Source organism: Macadamia integrifolia, chromosome 10 (assembly GCF_013358625.1).
Source record: "Macadamia integrifolia cultivar HAES 741 chromosome 10, SCU_Mint_v3, whole genome shotgun sequence".
Classification (NCBI taxonomy): Eukaryota; Viridiplantae; Streptophyta; class Magnoliopsida; order Proteales; family Proteaceae; genus Macadamia; species Macadamia integrifolia.
This window is the reverse complement of record NC_056566.1, coordinates 7,112-30,880: the sequence shown is the minus strand read 5'-3', so window position 1 is coordinate 30,880 and position 23,769 is coordinate 7,112. Positions and strand designations below refer to the sequence as shown.

Below are 23,769 nucleotides of genomic sequence, written 5' to 3'. Positions count from 1 at the left end.
GATGATGTACGGAGAAGTATGTGTTCCCATTGCCAACTTTCAAACGTTTCTGTAGCATCTCTTTCATTGTTATAGACCTCTATCAGGTTACTCTCTTATAGTAATTCAGTACGTTATGAGCTGGTAGATAGGGCAAGGGTCATAAGGAGTAAGGATCCACATTACACTCTGTTCTTCAAGGACCCACATTACACTCTTTTCTGCGTAAATTATTCTAGGTGCCTCTATCCCAGGCAGCATGGAAAGGGGAATATGAAATGTGGAACCAGATTCTCTCGGGTAGCACTTGGGATGCATGTTTGAGATACTATCAGCCGTTGGATGCATACTGGGGACATCTCCTCCCATAAAATGTTAAGAGTGAGGGCCAATTTTTTTTTTTTTTTTTTTGTCCCCTTAAACTCTAAAGTAGAGGCTTTTTTGGAACTGTATTGGGGGAGAGGTGGAATTAGTATAATTGGTAGGGATAGGGTTTTTCTTAGCAAGCGATGTAGAAGAGTGCACCAATGACATGTAATGGAATGCCATCTCACATAGAAAGGTAGCAAGATCATTTCATGTGAGGATGAGAGAGATAGAGATAATGAGTGCTACCCTCCCCTGATAGCTCAGAGCCTTAGATAACATTTTCCATAATCATTATAAGAAAGAAGTAGATTGAAGGGGAATTTTTTTTAGACTAATCTCATGTCAAATTTGATGATCTCTATTTCAACCATATGATACATGGTAACACTGAGTGCCAAAGGTTACTCCCTCCCAGTGTGTTTTACTTCTCTCTTAACTAACTTTCTGCTCGAGAAACTCCTCTACTCGTACTCTATTGCACTCAACTGATTTGGCATAGGGGGTTGCAGGGGTAGGTACACTCAAGTCATGAGGGGGGAAGTTTTGCTAGGTCTGGTAACGCTTGGGGCCTTCCCAATACATTTCAAGGGATGGAGTTTCTCTTTTCTTCTCTTCCCTCTTCCCTCTTCCCTCTTCCCTCTTCCCTCTTCTCAACAATTCTAATCCTAATATTTATAAGGTAGAGTATTTCTTGAAAGGTAGCATGCATGGTCTAACACCAACACAAGGACTAATGGGGACACACATAAAAGGGTCAATAGGGGCATAATTTTTACATTTCATGAAGAGGTGTGCGATCATTTTACGCCACTTGTGTATGAGCACATGGGCATGCTTTTTTTTTTTTTTTTTTTTTTTTTTTTTTTTAACATTAATATGGCAATGTAGATAATCTAGATAATATTAAAAAAATTAAAATATAACTAAAATGTTGATGTGAACATTCTTTCAATAATTTTGACTTTCTTGGTCCAATATTTTACATGGGCAAGAGTTTGCCCGATCTACCCAAAGGATGAGCTTTGGACTTTTTGTTTAAAAAAATTATCAAAAGATCACACTCATGAGTCATGACAAAAATAACCAGTGGTATTGAGTTAATAGGCCTTCAATGTAGACGTAGTGAATTCCCAAAAGCTCCCTCCCTCCTCTTCCCACCTCCCATCAAAGAAAGATGGTTGAACTTTTTTCACCACATTGTTGACTTTTGATTTTCATAATCATGTATCATTTTTACCACGTGGCAATTTAAATGTAGATGAAATCTAATTAATATATTTCTGTTGGTTTGCCATTAAAAGAAATCAAAGAATATCCATATATGACTCTTGCATTATTAAACCTTTGACATGTTGGCCCAACTGTAACACAATGAAGTCAACATTTTTAAATTGAATCAACCTCTCAACCAAATTATGGGGTCGGTGACACCCTTTGTTGGTTTCATTAGTTATCAATAGTAGAGAAAAGTCTTATTTGTGGCCCCCATTAAGACAAATTATTCTAGTCTGGTGGCCTATCTATTTATAACTCTTCAATGATTCATCTCACCTGGATGACTTCTTGAGAGGTAGGCTGCGTTTTCCCAATATTATTTTGCTGCAAAAGTTGTGTAACCTGCGCATTCCTTTGCCTCTCACATTGTGGTATCTATCCCTGACAGATTATAGGGATCATAAGTTCTTACTCACATGTCAAGTTTTAATATGGATAGATTTGATACTATGTAGAATGAAATTTTGAAAATCTATTAAGTATATAAATCTTTTAAGAAGAGAGATACTATTTGGTCGTGTGGTCCTTGTGCTAAAATGAGGGTCAATAAGAGTGATCATTGAGGCATCCAACAAAGGGGTGTAAGGTAGTCATTCGTTGCCCCGACGTCTGAGCACAAGGGTGCACGATTGGATAGCATTCTTTTATCTATCTTTTAAAGAATGACTGGAAAGTATAAGGAAAAAAATGCAAATACGAAGGGAAAAAATTATATGAATATTCTTTTGTTAAAATGGAAAACGGATGCAAGAAAAGTACTTTTATTTCTAGTCTCTTATTATTAATATTATTTAACAATGACCAATTGAAAGCACATAAGGAAGAATTCTTTTTGTGGGTAATCAGGTAAAATTGAGCCATTAAATTTGACATGTAAGTATGCAACTAATTTAAAGAATTTTTATCAACTTGACATGTAAGCTAATCGAGTGCAAGGCATGGTTTTTAAAATTAGATCATAACCGGACACATCGACGACCGATATGATTTAGAATCAGGTGAGCCTCGATTTTGTACCTATTAAGTCTAACCATGTTAGGTTGAGTCTAGCACGATAAATCTAATTCCAACTAAACCCAACTCATTTCCAATCAATTTCAATCCATTTAGACTATGATCTATGGAGACTGCATCGATTCTAAGTTTTAAAACCTTGCTGCTACTACCAATTTTTTTTTCTTTGGCTAACTACCGGTATCCAAGCCTTCGATCTGACTAGTCCCGTGGGTCCATACTGACTCCACAACCGCATGGACAGGGTCATATAGGGGTTAAATGAGAATCATTCAACCATGGACCTAAATTAACCCCACATCCGCATGGATCGGGTCATATCGGGGTTGAATGAGAATCATTCAACTTTCATTGAAAGCAATGAAGAAAGCACCAAACACCCCTGTGTGAGTGGCCCAAGGTGTGCCTAGTAGGAGGATGCTACTGCCAATAAATATTGAAGTGTCTTTCTATTTTCATTTAAGGATTGAAGTGTCTTTCTATTTTCATTTAAGGATAAAAAAAAAAAAAAAAAGGACCGAGAGGCAAAGGTAACATTCGAGTGGTAAACAAAAACATAGGTGGAAGCAATGGTGATGTTTATTATTAGTATTAAAGGGCGAGTATTTTCTTCTCCCCCCCCCCTCCCCCCCTCCCCCAATGGTATCGGTGCATGGCATTGGAGTGGGTATCAATCATCTAAAAAATCAATATGGTATCAAAATAGACCGGTATAGGATTGCTTGATATATATATATATATATATATTGTTTTTGTTTATCCCTATTCCGTACCATTCAATAGATACAATATTGACCAAGTATCAGGATCAAAGACATGTCAAATCGATACGGCCGATCAAATACAGATATTTAGAACCATGCCCCCTAGTCTGTCTCTCCTCTACCTATTAGGATCACAAAGAGACTTAGATTAATAAGGTACAACAAAATGATATCAAAGATAAGAAAAATAATCGAATCATTTCATGTTAAGAGGAAAGAAATATACAAGAAAGCAATCGAATTATTTCATGTTAGGAGGAAAGAGATCCGCAACAACCTTTTCCATTAAAAGGTGCCAAAGTCCTTTTCCCAAGGAAGAAAAAGGTTTAACAGCAATTTTTTCAAAAATTTAAGTTTCTTGCTCTCTCTAGTCTCATGTATACTCAAATGAAGCTGCTGTGACCTTGATTTGATAACTATGGAATAACCCACAAGTGCTGCAGTGGGCAGAAAGTAGGGTTGGTCTTTTATGGAATGACAACCAAGAAAAAAGGCCCATCAGCCCATGTGATACTAATTGCCAAACGTCGCTTGGCTATCAATGAACCTGTACAAACACTATTTCTCACTGTTCCAATATCCAAACCACACTAAAGGGCCCACTCCATTATTGGCTGCCTCTTCTGTGATCTCAACCGTTCCTTTTTTCCTTTTAACGGTGGATCTCTATTGTAGCTTTTGAATTAATAATGGGCTTACGTCGTTACACAGAAAAGCCCATCTGACAACAATCACGGGTGGTTCCTCTGCAAGCTTTTGTTGTTTTGATGTAAAAATCCATGATGGGCCCACACATTCGGCAACCGTAAGTTTGACCAACCAAAATTGAACTCCAATGGGGCCCAATTCAATAATCACACTAAGGGACGAGGGTAGGGGACACTGGGCTCATCCATTTTGTGGGCCACACAGATGGAGACATAAGGTTGGGTCCAATATTGTACGAACCAGATTATTTCAAGTGAAATATGTGGGGTCCAATGAAAAGAAGGAAAGGTCTGGTTTCACGTCATGTGTGGTGTGGATGTACGTCACATGGGGTGCATGGCTCATCTGGTGTGGATCAGAGCAGACAGATAATGATGATGGTTGGTCCCTTCTATACATTTCCCTTACTTTTGACTGGGTTTTGAGCGGTCAAATGTGATCTTGAATGGCCCACAACAGTTGTTCATAATTCCTCCGGGTTTTGATTGTTTGCATGGAAGTACAACGGAATATGGGGTAGGATCGTAGAAGAATGGGTCCCACACATAGCAGGGTAAAGGATTCTGATCCTCTCCTGTCATGTGTAACTGGATGTCTAGCCACATCTGACGGTTGAAAACATCCTGGGCATACACTTCAAGTGGCTCTTGATCATCGGATGTGCACTGTATACCCAGAATGACTGGAGAGAAATTGAATCCAAAGTGACAATAACAAAGTAAGGAAAACAAGGAAAATATCTACAACATCACTTTTTTTTTTTTTTAGAAAGAAAAAATTAACATTAAGATAATTATTAAGATAATTTGAAGTGTTTATCTACATCAAAGTCCAAGGGGATAATATGAGTTCTATAAATCATAGTTTAGTAAGCAAAAGATTTGAGGGTAAGGACCAATTTGTTGGTAGGCCTGAACCGAAAAATAAAACGGGGCATGAATGTATGACTATAACATCACATTTTTATTTCTTTTGATTAGGTGAAATTGTTTTAGAGAAAAAGAAAGTGAGAAAAGAGAAGGAAAAATGGTTCGGTGGGGGGGGGGGTTAAATGATCGGTTTGCACCCCATGAAATGAAAAATGACATCTGTTGATGTTTTCTTGAGTGTTTTCATTGGTCCTTGCATGTATGCAGGGGTGGGGTGAATGATCGGCCTGTTACCCTTGAAATGAAAAATGACACATTTGTTTGATGTTTTCTCATGCACTTTCATTAGTCGTTGGATATGTGCAGGTGCACTCCCCTAAAAGAGAGAGAGAGAGAGAGAGAGAGAGATCTACAACAACTTTGGCAAATAATGTGAATGCACGACGAGGAGAGAGTGGAAGATGGTGTCGATCCAAGACAAAATTGGGTGGGTGGGAAGTACGGAAAACTCTAGCATTCGTAGCATTACATTTTTTTTCTTTTTGCATTATGATAATTTTGGTGTTTTGTGAGTCTGGCAAATAGTTATCTCCAATGAGAAAAAGTTATGAATTTATCCTCCATCACATTTCTAATTGGCATCCATGGTGCGAATTATTAGTTTTCTCTCAATTTTAGATCTATTCCCTAAGTACATATTGAGACAACCTAATAAATTTTTAGGTGAAAGAATACTCTCTTGTCATGCAGCCTATGTGTCAACACATAGGCCAATGGAAGGGTGGACATTGACATAAACAAGGGGTGGATATTTTTTTTCCTTTTATCGAAGAAGTGGATTTTTTTAGGTTCACAGGAATGTGAGTGCCATTTTGCTACCCTCTATATTTGGACACAAAAGCATGGGAATAAAGAGTAAATCCTTTTATTTTTTAATGTCGCATTTGCAATAGCTATCTAATGCTTACAACTTTATTATTCATATATTCACATCAATCCTGACAAGGTATATATTACATTACATATTAATTTAATGTAACAACTTCTACCAAAAGTAAAAATCTAAATATGTACAGTGCACAAGTGCCATTAAGGGATGATTTGGATATATGAAATTAACAGGGTTAAAAGTTTACTTTATCAGGGGACTTAGAATAGAAATAATGAAACCATGATTAGATTATATTGCAATCCAAATATGAGCAAAAAAGAAAAGCCCATACAACCAGGCGCGAATCCCAGTCCTTACTCCGTGTTACTTCAAGCTCTTTTACATAAATCCTGCATATAGGGGTGTCAAAAGTTGGCTCACATTGGTAGGTCTCACTAGAATCGACTAGTAGCCCCAGATTTGTATAATTAATTACTGAATATACTAGGCTCAAGCATTGATCGATTAACAATTGAGTATTCCTACATAGTTGAAAAATCAAGTTTTGACTCGGACAGTCACTTTAATTGAGTAAAAAATCATGAAATCGGGTGATGAATCATGAAGAGTAGCATGGGTTCAAGAAATGATCAAACCATATTTGAGTGAGTATAAGTTTTCATTAATTATGTATTTTTGTCCGAGTCTTGTGAAACTCACCGAGTTTTATTTTCCTTTTTATAATTGAGTCATATACTATTCATAGACCATAAATTTAGTTTACAATTAAATCAAACCTTATAATTTTTATCTATACAAGTTGCTGAACCAAAACCAACTTTTGGTCTGACCAGTGCATGGCATGTTGGTTTTGTTGAAACACCAAGCAATATGCATAGGCTATGTATTGGATTGGTCATGTATTGGTGTTGGTCTTAGCCCATATCAATATGATACGGCATTTGATCTAATATCAATTCTTTGAACCATGCCTTCAACAAAAAGACTTGGAAAATTCTTAGTAGTAGTGGATTAGGTCTGTGTCACTACAAGCATCTTAGACACAAAAGCATAAGAACAACCATATTCTGCAAATAAAGTGTTCTCGTAAAAAATTCCACTGATGCCGGCTGGATCAAGAGTTTCCAAACTTGGTCAATCCACATCAAGGATTTAGTTATTGGTATTGATATCAGTCTTGGTCGATGTCGATCTTAGATGAGCCTTTATTGGTTCGATCGATCAATTTTATCTTGCTTTACACAAAAAAATTAGTTACTTTATGATTTTACCCCTATTCTGAAAGCAACCCTATCCTGGATGGATTAAGTATCAAGATTGGTCTCAACTGTTACTAATACGATACAACGAATTTAATACCTATACCTAAAACCAAGGATTAAAGTATCGGTATCGGTAGCCGTATCGGTCGGTCAAAATTAAGATACGTATCGGAGGGTATCGTATCGTATCGGAGATACGCTAAGATACGCTAAAGATACGCACATAAATGGATAGGGAACACATTTTTATACACTTTTGCATAAAAAAATAGTTTAAAAAAGTTATATATAACATGTAGAATGCATAAATACTTAAGTGGAGGGTATCGTATTGATAGACAAATATATTGAGTTGAAAATGTTCAAAATGATGAGGGTATGGTATTGATAGACAAATATATTTTTTTGAGAAAAATCAAAATTTTCCATGGAAGTTGTAGAACACTTGTTTTTACATAACATATAAAAAATCTAAACATTTTTAATCATTGAGCATGAGTAGATCTAAGAAATTTGAAATAAATTGAAACCCTCATTTTCTCTTGAAAAAAGTTTGTAAATCCTTATAAATCCAATGATTTCATGTAATAATGATGCACAAAATGTGATTCTAAGTATGATGAACTAGGGGTGTCAATTCGTGGCCCGAACCGACTAAACCGATATGGACCGACCGTTTATTAAACGGTCCAGCCCGGACCGTTTATTAAACGTGTCGGGCTTGAGCCCGGCCCGTTTATAAACGGTCGGTCTTGGTTTTGCTACTTGGACCGTCGGGCGCCCGACCGAGACCGACCGTTTAACACCCGATCGAGACCGGCCTATTGTGCACTGGCCTAGCCCGACCCTTTAATGATTGTAGAATACCTATTTTACCCCCCAAATTAGAAAGTAAAAACTAAAAAGTAAAAACATGTTCATATTTTAAATAATGGTTATATTTGGTATCATTTATTAATTTATTGTCATTTTTTTGGGTTTGCATGAGTGGGCCGGAATATAAGAGCACATTTTAAAGAGGGTCCGTTTAAAAACCGGTTAAAGCCCGTTTAACATTAAACATGTCCGTAGCCCAATTAAGGCCCGACTAAAGCCCGATTAAGGTGGCCCGATTATAGCCCGAGGCCGACCGACCGAATATAAAGTGTACCATGCCCTCAATAACTAAGCCCGATTAGTTAAATGGGCGGACACGGTGTAGCCTTTGAAAGTCTTTAAGCCCGATTAAGCCCGATCGAAACCGAACCGACCCGACCGGTTGACACCCCTATGATGAACCTTAGATTTGTAAAAAAACTTGAAAATCTAAGGTTAAAATTGAAAAAAGTGAGTAAAGATTCAAGAACTTACTATTCAAAATTTTCAACTTTCAAGTTCAAGGTTCTTCTTGGACTATGTTTTTCTCCTTCTTTGAACCATTCACTTCGACAATGTTTCTTTCAATCTACCATTTGAGTCTCCAAAAAGGTGTGTGAATCAAAGGGGAAGAAAGAAGAGAAATATAGAAAACTATTGGTGAGAGTTTGAAGTGTTTGTTTCAAACAATAAAAGGCACATTCACGGGAATTTTCATATTTTCAGTCGATACGTACCGATACGGTACCGATACAGTACGATACGGCTCGATACTGCACGATACGGTCGATACATACCGATACGGTACCGATACTCTCGGGAATTTCCAGATTTTCAAAAGTTCGTATCGTAGAGTATCGTACGTATCGGTACCGATACGGTACAGTACGGTACGATACGCACGATACAGCGATACGTAAAAGGGGGCCCAAAATTCCCCGTAGCGTATCGGTATGTATCGTGCCGATGCCTACCGATACGGATACGTATCGGCCGATACGGCACGATACGCACCGATACTTAAAACCATGCCTAAAACCATGATTGTCACACCTCGCTCACACAGAACCAAGCCGGTGATCGAGTTAACTCCAGTTAACTCACAAACCTATCAAGATCAACAATGCAGTAACTGCAATACAACATACATCTACTAAACTAAGATAAGACCTATAGTTTCAACGGAAGACCTGTTTATAATAATACCTGTAATTGTTTCCCAAACACTTGATACGCAAATTGAATCATAAAAGTTTTATACATTTGGGCTTGAAGGCATGATATATAACAAAAATATAACAATTTAAGCATCAAGTAATCAAAAGGGAGTACATAAAAAAGAATCAAAAGAATCACACAGGAGTCACTGCTGTCATGCAGCACAGTCCTCGTACGTGCAATCGGCATCGTGCTGGAACTCATCAAGGACTCACCAGTCCTGAGAGGAAAACCCCACAGTGGGGCCCGGCTCCTAATCTCTAGGTGGGTAACCTGTAAAATTACCTAAAAAGAATTATGCATGTGGGATAAACTCACTAGTCCATTAAGTGGAAAGGAAGACCACACAAACAGTCACCACACATTTGCTCTTATATATATGCAATTCATTTTAATCCTAGTACCCTAAAAACATTACTAGGTTATAGGCTATGTGCTACTCACAACCATAGTGTGCATATATCTCGGGTACGAGCCGCAAACCTCATCCCGCGATACGCCCATATGGTTGTCAGAGAAGGTCCACCGTTGGTACCAGAATTTAAAATACAAGCCGACTCCCAGTAAATTTAAATGACAGAAAATAAATGGGTGACTATACCTGAAATAAAAATAGAATGATCGGCCCTCTAAATATACCACCGGGGTTACCGAATGTCTTAGCGATCAGTCATGTATACTTTTAACCACTGCAGGAGTTCGATAATCGTAACTCGATACTTCTTCCCAATAGTAACCTAACACATAAACCCCTGTTGGAAAGGATCGTAGTACAAAGTGATATATAAATCCTAGTCGCATGCTTCTACATGAGCATAGTATGATTACACGATGGCACTGAGTCCCATTCCACGAGCCACCATGCACTCATTTCTAAGTCGATTATAGCATCTAAAATCTAGCATGCATATTATGTCCAAATAAAATTCCTCCATCATATACATCAAGACATAATGAATATTCAATCATAATACAAAGCATAGCATATTATGTAAATGCACATTCAAATACATGATATGACATATGTGATGTCTAGTCTACACACAAGTGACATAATGACATGGCTAGACTAACATATGTTAAATGATACATAACATTCTGAAATTAAATCAGAGTCCATTCCCCACTTACTTGTATATGTACACGGTGCTTGTACCTGGCACGTAAGAGATCCGATGTGTTGGTACGCATATAATGGGTGTAACCTATTATAAACATAATGGTTTATCATTTCATTATTTTGGGATCAAAATCATCATGTTTAAACACTAAAATCGGGTTTAGAATCATAAATGGGGGTTACCCATCCAATTTGGACCTATTCTGGGTATTCTGGAAAGATAAGTAGGCATGAGCCAAAGATAAGCGAGCTTTGTAGTCCACCGGTTTCATGCCCGCCGGTTACTTCAGAGCTCAGAATTGAGTTCTAGGAACTCAGGTGGGCTAAAAACTCAAAGACAGGTGGGCCTGGAACATCCCCAGTCTGGAAATGAAAATTTTCCATCTCTTCCCCTTCTTCTCTTCGGCTTAGGGAACTTGTTTGGGGTCGATCCGGTGACTCAAATCACTCATCTAAGATCCAATCATGTATCCTCAACCTAGACCTAAGATCAAATAAAAAAAAAGAAGGAGATTCTTACCTCTTTTTTAAGAACACCAATGAAACCCCAAATTTTACTTCTTTTACTCAGTAACTTTCAAATACTCTAGATTTTCACCAACACTCCTTCCAAATCCTTCAAAATCATTGTACACCCCTTCAATTTGTCCTTAGATTTGATTATCCATATAAGATTAGCAAGATCCAAGTGGGTTCTTTCCCAAAAATCAAAAAGAGGGTTTAAGAAAGGAGTTTTCCTAAAGATTCTTGGAATATGTGCAATACCAACCTCAAATCTAAGATCCCGACAAGCTAATCATTAATCCGGACTCAAAATACTAAGACCTAGCTACGGTGAAGCTCTACGGTCGATTCCCCTTCTTCTTTCTTCTTCTTCCTCTTTTTTCCTTTCTTCTTCTTTCTCTCTCTTCTTTACTCTCCCACCGACCAATTTCCATTAATAAGGGAAAAGACAATAAAATGTCACCCTTTTTATATCTGGGCCCCCAAAAATATTTTCTAGTCCTAGGTGGGTACATCTCATGTGGGCATTCTTAGGTGGGTATATCTCATGTGGGTATATATGTCAGGAGAGTATACCATTCTAGTCAACCCATTGCTAGTTTTCCATTTGGACTTTAATGGGGACAAACTCATACTTATAATTAAATTGCTCAGGCACCCAAAATTACTAGCACGTGCCTTTACTTCTTGTACATGGTCTCGTAATGCGTGCAAGTATGAGGCTTGGGTGCACATATTACACTTGGTACCCACTTGGCCTTGTCGGGCCAATCCGAATTCAAGGTCTCTCTTGCTACCATATTCCATATGGTACTCGCGTCAGTTCGGTCCGATTTAGCCCCTATGTGATCAAACCAAGTTAATACGGGTAATTAGACCGAATTTAGAAAGTTGGGTATCACAATGATACACATTGACTTTGATAGTGCCTGTTGGGGGAGGAGTCCAAGATATGGAACTACCATTCAAGTGATGAGTAACCAAGATTATATAGTGATTCCATATGTTGTGCTGTAAAACCATGAAATAGATTGCAGAAATGGAGGGCTGGGGCTCTGGGTTTTTAGTTTTCGATTTGGAGGGCTTCATTGTATATGGCCCATGGGCTTATATAGAAATTTTGAAAGACTGAAAATAGTGACTTACTTGCCAACACCCAATTTTTTTTATTCCCCTTGAACATTGTATTGACTTAAATAGCCCCCTATTTGAAGATTGGTCATGGGGAATCTCCATACGCCTGAATTAGTACTCAAGCATCATAGGGAAGCCTCTCCCAAATAATTATTTCTGATCCTTTATATATGTTAGGATAAAAGTTTTCTAATTTTTTTCCCTGGGGTGGGAATGCAGTAAAGAAAAACTTTGGCAGGTGGAGCAGTTTTAGGACATCATGACGTTGGGTAGCAAACCATAGAAGTAGAATAAACTCGCATCCCTTATTGGACAAAAAATCCAAAATACCCCAAAATGGTAATTTCTATACCTCTCATGTTCTTAGACTACCATGGTATCTCCCACTAGAGGCACCGTTTGCTAACACTTCTGTTCCATATAAGTGTTTATGAGCCATAAATGTTTTTTCTTATTTCTATATATTCTCAAGGAACACTACTGAAGGAGTGAAACACGTTTTGTAACAGGGAGTAAAAAGTGTTTCTGAATCAGAAACTAGTTTAGGAGATACATTAATAAAAGTATTTGTGACACATCAACGACAAGAATTTTGTATATTGAGCCATACATTGAGATTTAAGTAGAATATCTCAAACAGCAAGGTCAGGCTAGGTTGCCAAGAAAAGTTTAGGCTAATATTTGGGCCAGGACAGGACAGGACAGGATAGGCCAGGCTAGCTACTAGGTCACTAAACCCAATTAACCCGTAATCTTGTGATCAAACTTCTAAGAATAGAAGAGGGCTCCAAGTTCAAACCAATTAAACTTGATATATAACTTAAAATATACCATGGTTGTCCATATTAACTTCCTATATATGTTCAAAGAGAAGACATTGTTTAATTCTTTCAAGATCCATTCAATCCTACCCTTGCAGACAACACTACTGGTCAACAGTCAACAAAATTGAATCCTAACTTATAAAAATGATAAAATAAGAACTAATTTTCACCATTTGGTTCATATATATATATATATATATATTTATATATAAATAAATTTTTTATTGTAAGAGGAATTTTTACATATCATTGAATATTAGGTTATGAACAAAGAAATTGATTTGTAAATTGTAATAATGCTTCCATTGATTTCTTTGTTCACTGTAGAAAACTAGTTAGTTAAATGTATGATTGAATAATAGGGTTCATTTTGTGGTTTCAATATTAGTTATCTACTTATCTTCTTAGTAATTTGTTATCCATTGGTTTCAATATTAATTTTTCCTTTACAATGATAAACCATGATTTGATCATAAATTTAAAGTGTGTTTTCCGTCAAATCTTGTCACTATAAGTTATGAATGTAAGATTCATTATGGATTAAGCCCAATAATAAACCGATCTAAACAGGTATTAACTCGACATTAAAAAACCGAAATAAAACGAAACCAAACAGGACTAAAATCGAAACCGAAACCGAAACCGACCGAAAACCAAAGTTCTTTAACGGATTGGTTTTGTTCTCCCTCATTCCTAGACCGAAACCGATTCAACCCGATTAAAATAAAACCAAACCATCCAATTGACACCCCTAATCCACATGCTATTTACTTTGATAAAAAAAATGGTTGATGGATCACCTATCAACATTGGCTATGATAGACATGATCCCTATCAGAATTAGATGTTAAACGAAAACAATTGAGAAATGATCCCCAATTGGAAAGCTAGATTGGATTTAGGTGTTCATAAGAGCATAGGATATTAGAATTTAGTTGTAAACAATCAGTTTTAGTTCATTATTAATACCAAAATAAACTCGTATTTTTGCTCCCGGATTTTTACATAGCAATCATATTAAACATATTCCGTATCTTTACCATGCACGTTTATTACGCTGGATTTCTGAAAAGTACTATTTCTGTATGACCCGTTTAGTTTCCGAACGTATCCGTTCCCGTATTATTGTCATTCCCAAACTTACTATGATTAGTAGTAGGGTATTATTGGATGGAGAAGAAGAAGAGTGGATGAGGAGGCCATAACAGTGTTTCTATATATGTTGGTCCATCTCATATGTTTCATTGCCATATTGGAGCATGGTCATATGGAATAGCCATGATATTAGTAACACACTTTTTTTGATTAGCCAAATAGAAGAATATTCATTAAGCAGTAATATTTACATTACATAGCATATCCACCCTATATATGGGTTTTCTATTAGTTGGAATTAAGGATGTGAATTTATAATTGAAACCGTTTACCGAAACCGAACTGATCCGCTTACACCGAAACTGCAAAACTGTTTAGTAAATGGTGCGGTTATGGTTTCAAGTTTCAGGCCGATTAACTAAATGGTTCAGGTCAGTTTTAACCGCGAAACCCATTGGTTTCAAACCGAATTGAAACCATTTAAATCAATCCGATTAATCCGTTTAACAATTAAATAAAGAAGGGACAGTAATCCGTATAACAATTAACAATTAAATTAAGTGTCCATCCTGCTTTGGCATGATTTATTACAATTCAGTTCAAGTTTAGGCTTTAGATTATAAACTTGTAATCCATATATGTTACTATGTTATTTTGTTATCATAGATGGATTGTTTTGGCTGAATCACCTGTCATTTTAATATTTTATGCTGTAGAAGGCTGGATTTGGATGTTGTATGATATTAGTTCTAAATGTTTGAAAATGACCATACAAAGAAATAACACTAGATTATCAAATTAAGGCATACCATCGTTAATATAGAATCTCTTATTTGTGGTTGCCAAATATTTTTTGATAAGATTATGATCTTCAGTTTAGAGATGATTGCAAGTTTTAACAAACTGATTGTGAATCGTTTTACAAACTGTATGGAATAAACCGAAATTGAAACCGTTTAAAACCATGAAACTGACACCGTTTAGAAACCATGGAAACCAAAACCGTTTACTAAATGATCACGATTTCAGAAAGTGAAACCGTTAGTAAATCGTACGATTATGGTTTTAATCAAATAAATGTGAACCAAACTGATCTGCACCGTTTAAACCGAAACCTAACCAATTAACACCCTTAGTTAGAATAACGTGAACTATAAGATTTTAGTTCTCCTAATAGCCTATGTCTATTTATAATACAAAATGCAGGAGAAGCTGAATGCTTACCTAACTCACAGCTTAACATAATTAAAGTCTTTGGCCTAAAGTACTTACTCATTAGCCGAAGGAAAAATTAGGTCTTTTCTACTACCTTAATTGAGCTGTTATATTTTAATTCAATTAAAAATAAAAATTGGTTTAGAAAAAAAAAATGTTTGTCATATTTTTGGATGGTCAAAATTGTGTACCTGTTGATGGCAGATTTGGGTAGATGAGATTTTAATCAATATCAAGATGAGTTTGGGCTGGTAGATTCTAATCAGACAGTAGATATAGCATCCATCTCGCTCCCGAAGGACCAGTTAAAATATGGATGGAGAGACGACGTTAGAGACTACCATTTTTGTTCAAACCTGAAAAATGGCTGTGTCAACAGACTCAACACAGACATCTCGATAAGTAGAGAGAAAGATGGAGAGGTGATCGAGAGCACAGAAGAGAGCAGATTATCAAAGACATGTGGGTCCCATTCAGAATTGGTGTCCCTCATGCAACATTGCAACTCACAGAAAAGCTTTCAATTTTCTCCCATCCATCCATGCACGAATGGTTCCGAATATGCTTGTACGTGAATATTGCCAGTCGGTGGAAATTAACCGGCCGTCCCGATCTTGAATGTTGAGAGGGTCCTTCTTTAACCTGGGACACTCATCATTCACCCACACGGCAGTCAACAGTGGACAATGCAAGATGTGGTTGCTGCACACGTCATGTAGAGCTGGTAGGTGAAATAGAGTTAGTTGTCTGAGTCTTGGGAAGGGTGAGATGACTACTCGTCCTTCCAACTCCCCTCCCCCAATTACCTCCTCTTCCTCCTCCTCTGCTCCAATTATTACTTCCATTCTCTCACAATTGAAAACATAAATGGACTCCAAATTGTTGAGTAGGTGTAGCATTCCCTTCGTGAAGACCATCTTCAAGCTTTTGCAATACAGTATTTGAATGTTCCTTAGTTGAGAAAAGCAATTTCGTGGTTCCAGACTGACACATATCCTCTCCAATTTTGGCAAACTTGTTAGCACAAAGTACATGTTTTTCCCAACAAAATCTTGGTCTCCATCCAACACCACCTCCGAATCTTTGCAGTACGGTCCATCGATCACCTCCTTCAAATCTCCACAGTTTTGTATGATCACCTCCTTCAAATCTCCACAGTTTTGTATGATAGTAAACCTAGCACCAATTCGCACACATGTCAGACCCAAGCAATTTAGAATTCTCAAGTCCCGTAGATTTTGGGATTTATTGAGAGCTTGTAGGGCATCTTGTTTTACGACTCTACAACAATCCAGATCCAAACTATTAATCTTGTTGGCCAAAGTTTTGAAATAGTCCAAAATAATGATATCTTTGAATGAAATGGTTAAAGATGGTCAAGTGGGACAACTCCTCCACATCAATGATGGAGCGATGATCATCCTTTTGTCCTTCACGACCAGTCTCACTCGAATCCCATTTTTCATCTTCAGCGGAACTCATCCTCCATTTTATATTTCTTGCTTTCAACATTCTCAATTCCTCCAATTTGTGCAAACGAGAAATTACCCCCACAGGAATGGAAACCGTGGAATTTGCCACATCCAAGTATCTTAAATTACTTAGACCTCCCACCCATTCATATTCCTGGATTTTCTGTTCTAATCCTTCACACCCATTCAAATCTAAAACTTGCAACAGTTGAAGCATTCCCAGTGCAGGCAATGATCTCAAGTCCCTACAACCCTGTAACCTAAGCACCCGAAGATGCACCAAACATGACAAGGAATCTGGGAGAGAAAGCGATTTATTGTAAGAAAGATCAAGTACGCTAAGATGATCCATGTGTTGCAAGAAATTTGTTGGGGGAAAAACAGTGGAGATGTAACTATGGCTCAATAGGAAAGAGGTTAGTTTTTGGCACCTCCCTCCCAACTCCGGAAACTTCTCTATGCTGGTCCAATAAAATAAAATCCTTGTTGCATTTAGCCACTCATGAGCCTGTGGTGTCTCGATAACTAATTCACCAGTCCTTATCAAGAAACTGGGGCCATTGCTATCAGACTCTGAAGAAGAAGTAACAATCCAAAGTGCGAGTTCTCGCATCATGTCATGCATCCTCACACTGCCTTTATACTCTCCATCTTCCACCATACAAGCAATTTTCAAGCTTCTTATCAGATCCTCACCTTTATTCCTGGCAGCTGTTAGACTACCATATTTGTCTACTAATCCCTCTCCAACACAATAATTTACAATCTCATATTCTTTTATGTTATAGTCTTCAGGGAAACAAGCAAAATAAAGAAATAGGCTCCTAAGCATATCATTCTCCAATCTATCAAAACTGAATTTTAAGGGAGCAAATACTTCTTCCTTCATACCTCGGAGATCTGTGGTTGATAGCTCCATTTCCCTTACTGCACTTGCCCACTCCCCGACCCCAAGTCGATTTGCCATTGCGTGACCAACAGTGACAATTGCGAGAGGGAGACCCTTGCATCTTCCAATAATTCTTTCAGAAAAACACTTTATCTCATCGGCAACAACATGGTCACCAGCTACTTCAACAAAGAGCCCCCATGATTCAGCTTCTGATAATGGATGAATTTTTATTGCTTTTTTAGCACCCATATCAGTGCAGGCATCTTTACTTCGACTGGTCACTAGGATCTTGCTCCCTTTGTGGGTTCGAGGGTTAGGGATTCCAATCTCCTGGAGCTTTAATTTGCTCCACACATCATCCAAAATTAGAAGGAATCTCTTCTTCCTTAGGGCATCGAACAATGCTTCAGCCTCACTATCATTTGGTAATCCAAGGCGCTTACTGATATAGGTTTGGATATTTGGTATGTTGGGAGTGGCAGACACTGTGATCATTATCACAATCTCGAAAGGTATCCCTTCTCCTTCGGACAAATCTTTTTCAAAGTGATTGTTTACTTCTTTGACCAGAGTGGTTTTGCCTACTCCCCCCATTCCATAAACTCCTATGATGCCAAAATGTGGATCAGGATTAAGTATCCATTCAAGCATCTGCTGCACCATGCGTTCGGTAGATGGCTGGTTCTCGATCATTGCGTCGTTTGGAACCTTTATCACAGGCGGCCTTGTCTCTCGCTTTCTTTTCTTGCTTTTGGGAAACGGGTTGACGTCTTTCACTACGTCTTTCACTATCTTTTTAATCAACTTCTCTTCATCACTGCAATAATAGGAACCCGCAATAGAACAGAGAGGAAACAAAAATAACAGAAAAAAATTAGCCAAAAATTACATAACTGTAAGTTAAGAAAATACTACAGAAGTAGCCAAAGATTGTAAGAATATTTAAGAATTGAAAATTGCAAATTGCATAGCTGAAGTGGCGACAATACAACAAAAAGTATATCTCCCATACATCAGGATATGAGTAAATAGGTTGTATAGCTGAAGTTGCAAGGTATTATCAGTTTCTCACAAACAATTCCATTACAATTTTTCCCCTGTTCCAAAACCGATACCCGATCCAGGATCAGCCAGGTATCGGCATCAGCTTTTGAACCCTATCTTCTCAATTCTTATAAGCCTTTCACAGAATCATGTTCTATTTTATAAGAACATAAAATAGAAGTGGTTGGTTACCCGTGAGGAATGTCTTTCAAGTTGAATCCACAGAGTTCACCGGCTATTTTCAGAGCTGACCTCCACCTTTCCACCACCTCGGGCGGGAAGCACTGTTGGTGGAGGCGAAAAGGCTCCTCAAAGCAACCCTCTTGACGCCGTACGTCCGATCCTTGGACACCCATAAGGAAAACAGGAATTACCCTTTGGCCAAGCTTTTTCCTACATTCTATCATCAAGGAAAGCTCTTCAAGGCACCGTCTTGAAGAAGCATAGTTCCTCGAGAACAATATAACTGCACATCTTGATTCCTTGATTCCTTTCAAAAGCGCTTCAGAGATCTGTTCTCCTTGTTTCGAGTTATCATCGTCCTTGAATGTTTTGATGTTGGCCCTCTCCAGAGCAGTGTAGAGGTTACTTGCGAAATGGTTCCCTGTCGTTTCTTCTTCTTCTTCTTGGTAATTCAAAACTACATCACAATTGAATCCAGAGGCGGAGGAGGAGGACGGGATAACAGTATGGGTTGCCATCAACCTGAAGCAACCAAAGTTGCGGAACTAATTTGATAGAACTCTGGAAGTGAGATGGAAGGTAAAGATGCTCACAGTACTCGAGGTCCCACTCCACGCCCAACCTTTTTAACCCTCCTCCCACCCGGCCACGTCCTACCTTTCCCTACCACTGACTCAATTATTCTACACTCGGTTGGGAGTTGGGACTTGAGAGTTGATTTCATCCAAAAAAAACAGAAGCAAAGACAGACCGTCCACAATCAATGAATATGTGGGACCCTTTCAAAAAGTAAGGCTATATTTTTCCATTATTAACCCCGGGCCCGGCCCCGGGCCGGCCCCGCCTCCGCCTCCCTCTTCTCCGGTCACTCTTCCCTGTAACCACCTCTCCCAACCCCCAATCCCTCCCCTGCAACTCCCAATCTGAGTTAGAAAGCTCTAGTATTATTGGTCTATCAGGAAAATTTTCCAATTGGGGAAGCAGAGACATTTACCTTTCAAAAACAGGACAATTGACATGAGGCGAACAGATCGAAATGTTCCACAAGTGAAATCACATGGATCAGTTTTATTAAGATTAAAATTAAAAGAGGATCCTATGAAGAGGAAGTAATTACCTAAAATCAATAAAGCTCCATCCGGGGAGTTGAGCAGCTGCTCTCAGGGCTGACCTCCATCTTTCCACCATCTTTCGGTCGAAGTTCTTTTCGTGCTCTCCAAAAGGCTCTCCAAAACTCTCTTTCTGGTGCTTTACGTCCAATTGATCGATACCCTTGAGGAAAATTGGAATAACCTTTTGGCCATTCTTTTTCCAGCGTTCCATAATCAAGGCCAGTTCTTCTAGGCACCATCTGGAATTGGCATAGTTCCTCGAGAATATGATTATGGAAATTCTTGATTTCTTGATTGTCTTTTCCAACGCTTCAGAGATCAGCTCTCCTTTTTTTAGTCCCTCATCATCCTTGAAAGTTTTGATCCCTTTACTGACCAGGGCCCCATAGAGGTGAGATGTGAAGTTGTCCCGTGTGTCTTCTCCTCTAAAACTTAAGAATACATCCCACTGAATCGTGGACGATGAGGTTGATGAAGACGGGACGACTGTGGGCGCGGCAGCGGCCATTAATCTGAAACAGAGTTGCAGAACTTCGCCGTGAAGAAATTGTAAAAAGTTGAGTTCACAAAAGGATGGAAGACTTTCTTTTTTCCATTTTTTATTTCCAGGCCACTTAATCCGAATCAAGAAGCATATAGATGTTGTGTCCGCGCAAATTGCCAAAAAAGGTCGTCTAGAGTCTCAGATGTACAGAGTTCTTGAAATGGATTAATTCCTCCCCATGTGAGGGAGGATTTGTAACTATATTCTTTAATATGTAAAGAGATTACAATGTTGGTACAAATAAAAGCATATAAAAGAAAAGACTTCTCTTTAGGGTTCAGAATTACCTCTTGGGTAATTCTGAACTAAATAATTTAGAGCATGTATTAATATAAGTATTTACTAATGGAGTTGGTATATCCCATTATCGTTCACTGATTTTGCAAAAATGTTTTTCCTCTATGAAGGCTTTGGCCTGAATTATCATGGAACATTCTTTTTGTTTATCCTAGAAAAAAAAATTATATTCAAATATATTGTGTATAATAAGATATTTTCTTGGGAATATTTGAAACCTCATTTTGTTTTAAACAAATGATAAGAATTTTATTAACTAAGAAATACAAACAAGATGCTCCATCATACATTTGGGTACATTAAATTCGAAATGCTATTAAGCTAATGACCCCATATGATCTGGATGGTAGAATTGGTAGGTCTCAACTCTGCATGCGGCATTAAATGCTTTAAAACCTGCAACATCATAAAAGCTTCAAATAGGATCAGCAATAATTAAAGTTTCTCTGCTACCCATGTGAACATCCGGACATTGCTCCCTTTATCTCAAGTCATCGTCTATACAAGAAAATAAAATGAGAAGCTGACACTTACTTAATTATTCATTCATCGTAAGAGGAGAAAAGAAAAGGCAGAAAATGACAAAAAAAAAAAGAAGTTAAAAGCGAAATTTATTGTCCTTTTTTAATAATTGTACTATTGGTGAAGAAAAGTAACCCCAATGGCCCCTTATCTTTTCGTCTGCTTTCGGTCGAAAAGTAAGATAGGCAGCCTTTGATTGAAAACTCAGCACTTCTATAATTTTTCCTTTTTTAAATAAATATTAGACCGTAATGGATCGGTCATAACCGATTTCGATCTAAATCGGTCAATTCACTGATCTAATTCCCATTTTTTTAAACTGTGATCGAAAAAGATATTGACTCATTGGATCATGTGGGCTTAATTATACTCTTGTAAATAGCGTCCAAACTGTGATTTGTCAAAATGGACAGTGGCACTTTAATTTGATCAAAACACCACATTAAAATATGCTTGATGAAGGGAGATCCTACTGGTTACTTTGGAAGGTTGAGGGAACCAACATGCAATTGCTGAAGTTGAAGTAGAACCACAGTGATAATATTATGGCCCACCTCCTATGTGCAAGTCATGCCAATGTTTAAGCTGAGATCCCTACAAAGAGATCCTACTCATTACTATGGGAATATTTTGAACCTTTGTAATGTTTTGTGATAATTGTGATTGATCATATGAAATAAATAATAACATCTGAATATTTTTTTTAGTTAATGAATAATTTCTGAATCTTAATTTGAATATGAGATAAATTTTGATTTTTTAATCAAATTTCTTTACTGAATTTTTAAGTAACAAAATAAATCATTTTGAATAATCTTCGAATCCAAATTTGTTAATTTATGTGTGAAACTAGCACATATATCTTTTACAATAGGCCACATACATAGAGTGGGACATACGACTTGTAATCTTTAAACCTATAAACTATTAGTGAAACTCAGATGGGGATCGTCCTAATGGTTGGATTGACCACTAAAATTTTTCATGATAACAAAAAAAGAAACATGGTTACCTTAAGGCTCACAAGTGTAAGCCCTCCACACAATCTTAGCATTTTTCGATTGATACTTCTCAGCACTTAATACATAAAAATAGTGGATTAAAAAAAGGGAACGAATGACTTGAAGTAAAGGTAATAGCTTAAGCTCTTTCAAATATCTTGTCTGTCCAACTACGTATGGTAGATTCCCCTGTTAATTTAGAAATTAGGGTATCTTTAAGAGAGAGAGAGAGAGAGAGAGAGAGTATTTGGTCTTGGCCTGGATCTTGAGTTGCAGAAGCAAAGGGGTTATATTTTCTTTTAGTCGGAGATTGGGAAGATGGAGATTTCATTTTTGAGTTGCATAATCAAAGCTCCTCTCGTTCAGCTCAGAGATTGGGTGGAGAAAACGAATGATATACCTTTGTTCAGCTTGAAGTTCCTCTCGTTTAGCTCAGAGAGAGTTCGTACTAATCTTGAAATGATTTTAGGTGAGGCTCAAGCAAGGATTAAAGTATCGGTATCGGTAGCTGTATCGGTCGGCCAAAATTAAGATACGTATCGGAGAGTATCGTATCGTATCGGAGATACACTAAGATACGCTAAAGATACACACATAAATGGATAGGAAACATTTTTTTAAATACTTTTGCATAAAGAATTTGTTAAAAAAATGCTATTGATAACATGTATTATGCATAAACACTAAATTGAGGGTATCGTACTAAGAATTCAAGGTTTGTAGTTGTCCCATAAATGTAAAATCCTTGTTCTCAACCTTGATTTCCACTTTAGTTATAGAGAAATATGACTGACAGCAACTTTGGAAAACAAAAACCCTTAAAAAAATCTTGTGTTTTCTGAAAAATTACATATTTTGGCCATTATATGACCGATACTCATCGATACGTATCGATACTCACCGATACTCACCAATATGTACCGATATATATCGATACTCACCGATACATACAGATATATATCGATACTCACCGATACGTACCGATCGATACATACCGATACTCACCGATACGTACAAATACATACCGAAACGTATATTTTACCTCAATTTTATAATTTTCATAGTCGTATCGAGGCATATCGTATCGTATCGATGTGTATTAGTGGTGTATTGATGCATATCGTATGTATTGTAGGATATATATCGATACGAAATGATTTAAAAAATTCATGTATCGTATCGATGTGTATCGTATCGGTCGACTAAATTTAAGATACGTATCGGAGGGTATCGTATCGATATCGAAGATACTTAAAACCATGGGCTCAAGAGCAACCACAAATCGATCGATTGAAGATGATGGATTTGTAACTTGCTTTGCAAACCCAAAGACATAAGGGGAGGGTGTTTTAGGAATCTCCTAAGAAAATGCAATATGGTTATTAAAATGTTAGTGTTAGTCCGATGTCATTATTTAATAGTGACGACCCGCGATAATGGAACGAAGGTAAGCATCTAGGAACTTCAAGGGAGGATTCTGATATGTTTCAAAGTAGAGTGAAGGTGATTGATATTTAGGTAAAATATAAGAGAGAGAAGTGTAATTTCTTAATTTTCAATTTATTATTCTTTCATGTCTTTGGTGTCTCTACTCATGATTTTGTG

General features: G+C 37.4%; 2 protein-coding genes across 3 annotated transcripts; both read right to left on the bottom strand.

Moving 5' to 3' along the window:
- Positions 1 to 15,343: 15,343 nt before the first annotated feature.
- On the bottom strand, positions 15,344 to 19,219 carry LOC122092178 (disease resistance protein At4g27190-like). 2 transcript variants are annotated; one of them, XR_006144124.1, is made up of 3 exons: positions 18,698 to 19,219; positions 16,237 to 18,278; positions 15,344 to 16,203 (listed from the first exon to the last, which is right to left on the bottom strand). XR_006144124.1 is itself a non-coding variant. In XM_042662520.1 (2 exons), the coding sequence occupies exons 1-2, from the start codon at positions 19,204 to 19,206 to the stop codon at positions 16,403 to 16,405; spliced, it is 2,385 nt and encodes a 794-aa protein (XP_042518454.1). In that variant the 5' UTR covers positions 19,207 to 19,219; the 3' UTR covers positions 15,344 to 16,402. The 2 variants fall into 2 exon arrangements, 1 of the variants encoding a protein (XP_042518454.1); XM_042662520.1 differs by having other exon boundaries at positions 15,344 to 18,278.
- Positions 19,132 to 20,549, bottom strand: LOC122092180 (TMV resistance protein N-like). The gene is made up of 2 exons (XM_042662522.1): positions 19,806 to 20,549; positions 19,132 to 19,682 (listed from the first exon to the last, which is right to left on the bottom strand). Exons 1-2 carry the CDS (start codon positions 20,306 to 20,308, stop codon positions 19,679 to 19,681), a joined length of 507 nt encoding a protein of 168 aa, XP_042518456.1. The 5' UTR covers positions 20,309 to 20,549; the 3' UTR covers positions 19,132 to 19,678.
- Between the last annotated feature and the right edge of the window lie 3,220 nt (positions 20,550 to 23,769).